Source organism: Babylonia areolata, chromosome 5 (assembly GCF_041734735.1).
Source record: "Babylonia areolata isolate BAREFJ2019XMU chromosome 5, ASM4173473v1, whole genome shotgun sequence".
Taxonomy (NCBI): domain Eukaryota; kingdom Metazoa; phylum Mollusca; class Gastropoda; order Neogastropoda; family Buccinidae; genus Babylonia; species Babylonia areolata.
In genome coordinates this window covers 3,328,400-3,339,912 of record NC_134880.1, presented here as the reverse complement: position 1 = coordinate 3,339,912, position 11,513 = coordinate 3,328,400, and the positions used below count along the sequence as shown (strand labels likewise).

The window sequence follows — 11,513 nt, the reverse complement described above, 5'->3', positions numbered from 1 at the left end:
AAAGTCGTTCGGTCAGCATTCTTTCTCTGTTTGTGGCACAGCTGTCTGGAACCAACACCCTGTGCAGATGAGGAACTCTTCTTCCACTGTATTCATGTCTTCCTTAAAATTCCACTTCTTTAACCTGACGTAGAAACTATACTGACTGACCTGTCCCATTGTTCCGGTGTGTGTGTGTGTGTGTGTGTGTGTGTGTGTGTGTGTGTGTGTGTGTGTGTGTGTGTGTGTGTGTGTGTGTGCACGGTGTGTGTGTGTGTGTGTGTGTGTGTGCACGGTGTGAGTGTGTGTGTGTGTGTGTGTGTGTGTGCACGGTGTGTGTGTGTGTGTGTGTGTGTGTGTGTGTGTGTGTGTGCACGGTGTGTGTGTGTGTGTGTGTGTGTGTTTGTGTGTGTGTGTGTGTGTGTGTGTGCACGGTGTGTGTGTGTGTGTGTGTGTGTGTGTGTGTGTGTGTGTTTGTGTGTGTGTGTGTGTGTGCACGGGGTGTGTGTGTGTGTGTGTGTGTGTGTGTGTGTGTTTACGCATTTTTGTAAAGCTCTTCGAGCCCTGTTTAACAGATGTAGGCGCTATATAAATTCACGTCACTATTATCACACACACACAATTATCAAAACAAAACAAAAAAACAAAACAAAAAAAAAAAAAAAAGAAGAAGAAAACGTCATAATTATGTCAAACAGACAGACAGAGAGAGACACACACACAGTGATGCAGACAGACAGACAGACAGACACAGTGATACAGACAGACAGACACAGTGATAGACAGACAGACAGACACAGTGATACAGAGACAGAGACACAAATACTGGCCGCACACGATGCGGCGAACGAAAGCTGGTCAGCTGAGCCGCAACGTGACACAAACAATGAGCTCTGATGCATGCAATCCTATCTCATGCGTCGGTTCTTTTCTAGTTTCTCCCCTCCCACATCAAATATCGTTGGAGGAAAAAAAAGGAAAAAAAGGCGGGGGTTGGGGGTGGGGGTGGGGGGGGGGGAGGACTGCAGATGAGGAGTGAAAGTTTCCGTGTTCTCATCCAATTGACCAGGACGGAACGTGACAAAAACAATGGACAACTGAAGGCACAAGCTCTACAAAAACACAACCACCCACAAACACAAAAAGCCGGGAAGGGATGAGTGTTGACTTCAACAGGTAAACCAGCAAAACATATAAAGAAATGAAAAAAAAAAAAAAAACAGACACAAACTTCAAGGCAATCGCCGAGTGGTTTAAGCGTTGGACTTTCAGTCTGAGAGTCCGGGGTTCGAATCAATCACGGTAACGGCGCCTGGCGGGTAAAGGGTGGAGATTTTTCCGATCTCCCAAGTCAACATATGTGCAGACCTGCTCAGTTTTTCCTGAACCCCCTTCGTGTGTATACGGGAAGCGGAAGATCAAACACGCACGTCAGTAAAGATCCTGTAATCCATGTCAGCATTCGGTGGGTTATGGAAACAAGACTGAACATACCCTGCATGCACCCCCTCCCCCCCCCCACACACACACACACAACCCCCGAAAACGGAGAATGGCTGCCTACATGGCGGGGTAAAAACGGTCATACACGTAAAGGCCCACTCGCGTGCATACGAATGAACGTGGGAGTTGCAGCTCACGAACGAAGATGAAGAGAAGAAGAAGAGGTAAACCAGCAAAACCAAAGAACAGACACACACTCCAAGGAGACCCCCAGGTGGTGGAGTGCAGTGGAGCAATGACAGGAGTGGTAATGTACCTGGCCGTTTGGAAACAGAGTATCCACGGGTGAGCCGAGTCCCATTATTTTAAAAAAATTTTTTAATTATACAGTATCAGTATCAGTAGCTCAAGGAGGCGTCACTGCGTTCGGACAAATCCATACACGCTACACCACATCTGCCAAGCAAGTAACCCAACGCGCTTAGTCAGGCCTTGAGAAAAAAAATAATAAAATAAAATAAAATAAATGAAAATGAAAACACACACACACACACACAAATAAATAAATAAATAAATAAAGTAAAAATAAATAAGTAAATAAATAAATAAATAATAGATAAATGTATAAAAATAAGAACTACTACTAATAATAATAATATTTATAAGGCGCAAAAACTTGATGAAGTCAACTATAAGCGTACAAAAATAAAAATAAAAATTTACATATATATATATATATATATATTTTTTTTTTTTTTTAATTATTATACACGGACCGGGAGTTCTACTCCACCCTCCACTCGATCTTGTGAGGTGGTCTGGGCGCTAGTCACCATGAACCAAGATTCCGGGTGCAGCATACATTTAGCACACACAAACAGACCCACGGCAACAATTAAAGGGGTTGTCCCTGTGGTGAAATTATGTTGAAAAATCCACATTGATAGTAAAACAAATACATGTGGGGGAAAAAACGTATGCCGGGTGGAACTGCATCAGTTCTGCCGATGCCTTCTCCCCGGGGAGAGCATCTCGAATTTCTCACGGCACAAAAATTTGCTGTGGCAAAAAGTAACTTGTAACAATACAATGCAAAGAGCCATCAGCACAAGTTCATTTGATTCGCATTTTGTTTGTTCTTCTTCTTTCCGTTGCACGACCAACATCGATTTGCCAATGACTCTGTCGTGGTTCATGCATGCTGGATATTTTTGTGTCTCCATAACCCACCGAACACTGACATAGGTTACAGGATCTTTAACGTGCGTATTTGATCTTCTGCTTGCGTATACACACGACGGGGGTTCAGGAACTAGCAGGTCTGCACATATGTTGACTTGGGAGATCGGAAAAATCTCCACCCTTTTCCCACCAAGCGCCGTTTCCGTGATTCGAACCCGGGACCCGATTGAAAGTCCAACGCTTAAACCACTCGGCTATTGCGCCCATCGCAACCTGTAGAACACCCTAGAGTGTAAACACGTCGCTTCCTCATCTCGTTTTGTGGAGATCCCGTGTTTGTCCTCATCAAAATGGTGAGAGCAATTTTTATTTCTTTTTCGTTTCATCAAAACTAAGACGTCATGTCGTTAGTATAAGGGAAGCAAATGAATCGTATTGGCGGTACTCATAACAGTGCAGTTATCTCTCTTTACTTTTTCTCAAAAGTGAAAACCATCAGTCCCTGACGAAATCTCAGCTGTGCTGATGGACCTTTATTTCAGGCATCACTTTGACATTTCCCTCTCTGACACTCACTGGGCATTCTGGGATTGATGGCAGTATTCCAAATGATTCATAAAGGTCTGGTGAATACTGACTGTCCTTTTTTCAAGATGTTTATATCTTACTCTTAGGAATTAGGATAACAACGTGGCTTTAGTCATCCACTTGTTGATACTGATGACATATTTCTCTTCCCCTCTCTCATCCATCTGTCAATCTGTGTGTGTGTGTGTGCGCACACGCATATGTCTGTTCTTGATCATATTCTTTTTGCAGGACTTTTGTTGTTTTTTTTAATTCTTTCTCCCCCTTTTGTTAAATATATATGTCATTATGTGCTATTGTAACTGATGTAGATTAGTAAGGACAGATTGGGAGAATGGGCCATGCCTAAAATCTTAATCCTTGAATAAAAAAAACGTTTTGAGTTCTGAAATTAAAATTTCCATGACAATCACATCTGGCATGTGTGTGTGTGTTAAAATCAAAATTGGAAAAAAAAAGTTCTGCTGTGAAAACAGTAAAATGGTGTGTGTGTGTGTGTGTGTGCGTGTGTGTGTGCGCACGCGCGCGGAGCGTGCAGGCTCATGTGTGAACGTAACACCTACTGGGCATATTTTCTAACAGGAAAAGATGCAGAAGATTCAATTCTAAAAACAGAGCATCTGCAAGTCATTCAAAATAATTGAATATTGTCATTGTGGCATCCAGCTAACACAAGTATGGACAGTACAAGACTGACTGACATATTCCACATTGTTTTTTTCTCAGTTAATTAAGACTGCACTCCACTGGGTTTTGATTCTGAGAAAAATCAGTATGAGGGGGGCGGGGGTGTTAACGTGAAAAAGGGAGGAGAGAAGTAAGGTTGGCTGACTGCTCGATAACGTTTTCCCCCGATACTGTGACAGGAAAACCATTGCAGCCCAACAGAAAAGTTGACTGAGCATTTTTCCACTTTGTCCGACAAAAACTTTAATCGTCTCTGACAATCAGACAGGTGGGTAATTTCAGTCCTGGTTTTCAATTAGAAGTAATATTTCATTTCATTTACAATATTAATTTATGCTGCTGTTGCTGACAGTCACAATGTATTGTGAATTTTACATGCTTGAGCACATAAGTTACATTTGTTGTTGCTCATGTACTGTGTTGAATATTCTTTTTTGTGAATATGCACAAGAAAAACTATTCAAACATCAATCACAGGCAATAAAAACACCAATTCAACATCAGTTTTACTCACAATTTTAATGCCATTTGAATACTGACAAGTACCGTACTCAGCATGTTTGACAAAAGTGTATGAGAGTCAGAGTTTGCAAATGCGTCATACAATAAGCAACAAACAGAAGGAAAGACAGAACGAGCTCACAAACACTGAAAGTCAAATTGTATAAGCACTTGCAATAGTGGTATTACACAACCTATAATGTACAAATCTGAAATCTGAACACATGAATGGATTTGATCAACAAAATAAATTATGCAAACCCTACTCCTATTTTCATAAAGGCAATTTCAGCTTATCAACCCAGATAAAATATAGTAAAGGTCTCCAACAGAAAAAATTCATAAGTAAGTTCTTGAGAAAATACAGAACCTAATAATAAAGTAATATACGAATAAATAAATAAACAGCAAAAAAAAACAAAAAAAAAAACAACAAAAACATATTGATATGTTTTATAGTTTCCCCAAGGAAGCTGTCAATTACTTCAGTTTAACTTCAAACACTAAAATAATTACTTTGTGAGCAATAAAACATTTCTTTCACACTGGGTGATACTGTGACAGATTCATTAAAACAATCCAATTCAGGATGGCTCACATTCACAAGTCACTTGCTACTGATTGAGTTACCAAACAAAATCCATCATCACAGAAAAGAAATGAAATGAAAACGAATGGAAAGAAAAGAAAAAACATATAGTTAAATTCATGAGCATTCCAACGCTCAGCTGTCAGAACCATGCTGTCCACCCCTACCCTCACAACTCCTCCCTCTGCTCCTGCCCCCTCAATTTACTAACTGTCAGGTCTACTGTTAGTTCTCTTCAATCTAAACATCAACACCCCATGGCTTCTGACAAGGCGTAATTCATTCACATAAAATGCGCCCCTGGCGTTTTCAAAAAGGAAAGGACATGCTGAATGTTTATCAACTGGGTCCTTGGGACATTCTAAAAACATATCTTTCAGAATACACATCTTAAAAAAGTGAAAACTGTGTCTTGGAGCTTCAGTCTGCATCAAAGAAAAGTTGTTTCCCTTGACCACTCCATGGCTCAAAAAATTTGAACGATTATGACTAGAAGGTATAACTACCTTTGTATGTATGTAGCAATGCATCTTAGAACACAAAGTGCAGCATTACTACCCGTTCGTGACTCTGAATGCAGTCTAGGACCCCCAAGAATTGTGGTACCTCAAATCCCAATTTTTTTTTTTCCCCCTTTTAAATCGAACTTATCAGAAGCCCTGTGAGATCCATCTCTACTGCAGGCACCCAGACACTCTCTTCAATGCACTCTCTTCAATGCCTACATCCTGTCGACATGTCATCATGCTTAGCACAATGCTGTGAGACCTGATTTCACAAGAACAGTTCCATGTAATTCCAAGACCATTCAAAACACACACACTGAAAGTGAAACCGGGAATCACAAAGCCCTTTGATTTTTGCTAAAAACAAAGTTAGAACTTTTCAACTTCAGTTCAAGGCACATACTGACATCGTACCTAAGACTGTGGCAATGGACAGCAGTCAGTTACAACCCAGTAAACATCTTTTCTTTTAATCAAACTTTAATTTTGACCTGGATTAATGACAAATTGTATTTTTCACTTTTTGTCAGTATAAACTTACTAGTAATAGTAGTATCAACTCAACCAATATTGCAGCTCCTTTATAAAAAAACAACAACAGAACACACACACACATACACACACACAGCTGGGCCCATATATAAATTTAGAACTTATTTATCATGATTTTTCTTATTCTGTGACTCAAACTCAAAGTAAAATAATCCCATGACTGTTGACAGTCCAGAACCTGGGGGAAAAAAAAAACAACAAAAAAAACAAAAAAACCCACAGGACTTTACCTTGTTTGATGAACCATTGGCAAACTAGTGTAAACACATTTTATGTCTTTTTTTTTTTAAAGAAATACACCAGATGTCTGAAAGACATTGTGGAAAATCTGCAACAATACAAGACTATAATAATGATTTCATCAAAATCAGAGTAGCTGAAAAAAGCCAAAATAATCATAACTAAACATGCAAAAAGTCTGCATCACAAACTTCATACATCCCTGTCCATAATATTTCCCTATTCCAACCTGAGACTTAAGTAAGATTACAAAGCACTCCCCTTTTGAAACTTTTGACATTTTTCATATCATGACAATATATACTGACACTACCGATACATGACAAACTACATAAATAATATCTAAAGCAATAAATCATACATCATGCTTAAAACAATTCCAGCAGCGCTGTAGGCATACTAATGATGTCATACTGCTGGCCTGGCGTCACTGCGGGATGACTTGCACCACCAGTAGCAGCATCTGCTTCACCTCTGCCACTTGAACTTTGGAGCTGAACCCCCCTCCCCCCATCCCAAAGAAAACAAAAAACATGAATCCGGCACTGTCACTTTCTCCCGGGCTTCAGAACTGAGCGAGTCCTCCAGAGTCTACACACACGCTAGATGTGGCCTGTGTATAAAAGGTCTCTCACTGTGTTCACCAGGAAGGAGGCAGGCAGTGAGGTAGTGCAATGTTATGCACAGCCTGGGGGCAGCTTCCGCCGGAACAACAGTATGTGAGGTTCTGAAAAAACAAAAGAAATAAAAACCATATAACTTTAGAAGTGTACATAGTGACAAAAATGCATTATTATAATAATTCAAAAACAGTTATCATATATCTTTAAGTCACTGTCAAGGTTAGACTTAAAGGTCCCATAGCCTTTACACTATCAGGACAGGGCTAGGGCAAAACATAGGAAGGCAGAGCCCAATCCTCTACTTTTGCCATTTTAACTAGTTAACCATCCCAGCCCATCAGATCTGTACCCAGTCACACCTGGAAACGTGTAAGGAGTCAGAGGGAAGTACCTTTCCCAGAAAAACACTGAAACCAGGCCTTGAACCATGAACACTGGGCCAGAAGTTCAATGCCTAACCAACCTGACCTCAACATCTTCTATGATACTGATACTAGTGATAGTGTATATTGTGACAAAAAGATATGATTACCACTAGATATCATCTTTATGATCTTAATCATTTATGTACTGCTACAAACAGTGAGACAAAGACTGAACTGGAAATGAAACATGTTAACAGGTAAGACTATAAACTTAAAGTTAAATTATATATATATATATATATATATATATATGGAGGAGGAGGAAAGTAAGAATAAAAGTAATACTGGCTAATGTTAGCATCCTTAGAATCTTGTGAAATGCACATCTGAGTTCTGTACAAATATAAGTTCTTTAAAAAAAAAATATATGTATATATATAGCACTTAGCAGTTTACATTCAGGATTCTATATAGAGATCTACAAAATCAAATGTATGTTCAATATATATAAACTGACCCAATAAAACATACTTTGGAAGCACAACTTAAAGAAATTTCAACTTCATCTTTTCATAGTGAATATAAACTCCAAAAGTTCCAAGTCAACTTATTCAATCATTGTCTTCACAGCTGAGTTGACTAGCACTAGTCGACGCTCTGGGGTAACGTTAAAAGAGGTAAAAAGAAGACAGTCAAAAACAAACAGAGAGCAGGGGGCAGAGAGGGGGGAGGGGGTGGGGGGGGTGGGGGCGTGAGATTGAGACAGAGACAAAGAAAGAGAGACACTCAGACAGAAAGTTCATAAACTTTCATTCCAGGTGCCACTGAGCACTATGCTCTCTGTTGAGCCTTGACGTTCCATTTCAAAATGCATCTGCATGCACTGGATAAGTTTCGACCTTGCCGTTTATTTAAAGCAGCGAAAATGTTTTTGTTAAAGTGGCTTAATCTAAAAAATCCTGGAGAGACCACCCAAAAGTTTACAGAGACTGAGACAGGGTCCCTGGAAGTGGAACCCTTACATTTTATCTCCATGGGAAAGACTGGATGAGGCACTAGTGTCCTGACAGGTGAACCTCCAAAGTGTATACCTGGGTTGTGACGCATGTAATGGATCCAGCCTTGGCTTTGTTGCACTCCAATGCTGCGCCATTCTTGCTCTGTCATCAGGTGGTCCTTTGGCACCAGTTTGGCAATGTCTTTTGGCAGCACCACATGCCTGAAAATAAAACAGTTTATCTTTAACTGCACTGAAAGGTAAACAACTGCATTATCAGTTTCCAACACAAATCATAATGCTTTACTATCAAAAAAAGTATTTGTAATGATCTTATCAAGTTATCTGGATGAAAACTGAACTGAAAAAAATAATAAAAAGCCTATTGTCATTCAATAAAGTTACATTTAAATTATTACCACTATTATTACTGTTTTCATCATGACTGCTTACTGTGTAGTGTGTACTGTTCATGACTTTTGGCATCATCAACACTGCTGGCACAGGGAAAAAATCTTTGCTTCGATCTGGACCATCCGCTGCTTTTTCAAACTCAAAGATAAAACTGCTTCTCTGTAAAACCCCACCTTTTGTTTCTGCTTCTGTTTATATACTATATCTCCTGTTTATATCTCTATATATCTTAAATTTGTACGGCTTCTTTGTCTACCATCCAAAGAAACCAAACCATAGCACTGAAATTATGTAAAATGGACAGTAAATAATTGTTGAATAATCTAATCATAAGCCGCACTAAGTCGACTTTTACGATCATTCTGATTACAAATTTTACAAAAAACAGTGCAAATTCTGTAATTACTGATGCTAATTGCTATACAACTTGAACTGTGCCGTCTGGTATTTATAACATTCGTTTTTTTTTAACGATCATGCAAAGTGCCACAGCTCATCTTAAGAATGTTTCAAAACATGAAATTAAAATACTGTCATGGATCAAACATGAGATATATATGCTTATTGTTTTCTAATAATTATACTCAAGTAAACTATATAAGAAATCTTATATCTAAATTAATTGCTAAACTACACAAAATAGACATCACAGCACAAGTTAATCTATGATAATAATGTTATTGTTTTCTCTTCTTTCCATTACACAACAACATCAACTTACTGCTGACTCTTATGGCTGATGCATGCTGGGTATTTTTGTGTCTCCACAACTTACTGAACACACACGGAATGCATAAAATGGATGCCCACATTTCAATCTGTAATTGTAAACAGCCAATTGCACACTCAGCTCTATGAAAGGAAACCTCAGAAATTACCCTCCAGAGTGCCAACAGATGGCTTTCTCACTCGTCCACTCCATACTGGAGTATGGTGCAGCAGTGTGTGACCGCTACCTAAAAAAAGACACTGAAACCAGTGAAAGGCTCAAAAAGGTTCAGTGCCAGGCCATCACAAAGGATTACATATCAAGGGATCAGGGCTGTGAGATACACATGTTATAAGAACTGAATCTACCACCTTTGGAGAATCAGTGCAAAATCATCTGCCTCACCACAATGTATACTAATATTATACTAACAGGACTATCAACAGCCAAATACCAGCTTTACCTAAATTACCACCACAAAAAAATCATGACACATGCCAGCAAATATTTTGCTAATTTTTGGAATGCGCTGCATACTAACACAAAATATGCACCAGATATCAACAGCTTTAAAAAACTCCTAGATGAAGACCCTAAACTGAAAAAAGTGAAAGACCTTTTCTTGAGTGTTGATTGAACATAATAATTAATATTATTTTATAAGATAGGCATGCAATCAAACCTAAACAAAGTTGACAAATAATGAGGGGACACAAATAGGCCTTAAGGCCAAAATGCCAGTCCCTATTACTACTACTACTACTTCCAGCAAGACCAGCAGAAGATCTAGACCAACTATACAAAAATGGATCATGACAGACAACATGGTAGGAAAAAGACCTGTAACAACAGCAAGGGTCAAGAACTCATTCTTCCGATCTTCGTAAAAACAACAGCAGAATGGAATCAGCTGGGGGAAGGAGTTTAGTGTACAGCAGCATTAAGACAGCCATCAAGTTACCTGCGATCTGCTGTTTTCCATCCTTATCAGTACAGTTGCTTTTGTTTTTGAACATGCGCTCTTCTAAGTCTGTTGCAACGATTGCCAGATTAGCCCCTGCAATGTATTTGTCCCGATCGCCACAGAATTTGAATGAACAGCAATGAACAGTGAAAAAAAAGAACAAGAGTCACAGTTAAATTTGTCGATACATTATTTTACCCACATCAAAGAATAAGATGTAAGATCAAGTTCAAAAGATTTTCCCCCCGAGATTCAGACACACATGCTGCGAGAAAGAGTGAAAGACTGCGGGTTGATGAGGCAACGTGAGCAAGCCCAAACATGCAATTATCGTCTCGACGTACCTGTACTCGAATACATCGTCTGTGTACTTGTCTGAGTAGTAAATCTGTTTTATCGACGACATGCTGCAATATGAAGTTCTGAACGTTCAGTCGTTCGATAATCCCAAGCACTTTCCACAACTTTGTCACAAATGAAACACCGTCCAAACCCTTGTCCCACGATGCTTTCCTTCAGTTGAAAAGATTCAAAGGTGATTCGGCAAATTTCATTGGTCACTCTCATTTCCGGGTGTTTTTGGTTGGTTAGAATCTTGGTTTTTTTTTAAATATTATTTTGTCCCCCAAATATGTGTGAATGTCGATTAAAAAAAAAAAAATAGATTGTTGTTTTCGTGTGACTGTTTTTTTTCTATAAAAAAGCTCACTTATTTCTTTTATTTGATTGGCAACGACGTCAGGATTCAGAAGCTGGAGGAAAGGTAAGCAGGAAAGGGAGGAGCAGCGTGTGAGGGGTGGGGGGAGAAGAACGATAACCTTCACCACGTTTCCTGTTCAAGAACTTCCTGATTGAGACTGACTGGCAAACAGACACAGATTATTGGAAAATTCGGGTGACCTGTTGATAGGATGATATTTTAGAGGAACGTTTCACACGAAGATCAGTTTCTTGAAACAATATGAACTAAGTCTGACAGGTATGTATAAACAATTAAGTATCTGATAATAATTATTTCAATCGAATTCTGTCGTGTTAATAATTTTGGCTTCTATTACTTCTTTTGTCAGCTGGTCACGATTTCATCTAAAGATAGATCAAGCATGCTGTGTGAGGCGCTGGAGTTTTACTCATTCAGTGATGTCATTCATAGTCGTGACACTTAAAACTCAAA

At 39.1% G+C, this 11,513-nt stretch overlaps 2 protein-coding genes across 3 annotated transcripts in view; one reads left to right on the top strand and one right to left on the bottom strand.

The window, feature by feature from the left end:
• Positions 1-5,156: 5,156 nt before the first annotated feature.
• Positions 5,157-10,851, bottom strand: LOC143282320 (cyclin-dependent kinases regulatory subunit-like). The gene is made up of 3 exons (XM_076587923.1): positions 10,684-10,851; positions 8,347-8,474; positions 5,157-6,994 (listed from the first exon to the last, which is right to left on the bottom strand). The coding sequence occupies exons 1-3, from the start codon at positions 10,743-10,745 to the stop codon at positions 6,945-6,947; spliced, it is 240 nt and encodes a 79-aa protein (XP_076444038.1). The 5' UTR covers positions 10,746-10,851; the 3' UTR covers positions 5,157-6,944.
• A 327-nt stretch (positions 10,852-11,178) lies between these two features.
• The window catches only part of LOC143281864 (SHC-transforming protein 1-like), a 33,457-nt gene continuing 33,122 nt past the window's right edge, over positions 11,179-11,513 (top strand). Inside the window, exon 1 of one of the 2 annotated variants that reach the window (XM_076587121.1) lies at positions 11,179-11,318. The gene's annotated coding sequence lies outside the window, so the exon portion shown is untranslated. The remainder of the gene's footprint in view (positions 11,319-11,513) is intronic. The other variant, XM_076587122.1, reaches the window with a different exon arrangement.

Coding starts and splice junctions, on each gene's coding strand:
- LOC143282320 (XM_076587923.1), bottom strand. CDS start 10,745: ATGTCGTCGATAAAACAGATTTACTACTCAGACAAGTACACAGACGAT. Junction 8,475..10,683: donor GACGATGTATTCGAGTACAG/GTACGTCGAGAC, acceptor TTTTATTTTCAG/GCATGTGGTGCTGCCAAAAG. Junction 6,995..8,346: donor TTACATGCGTCACAACCCAG/GTATACACTTTG, acceptor TTGTTTTTTCAG/AACCTCACATACTGTTGTTC.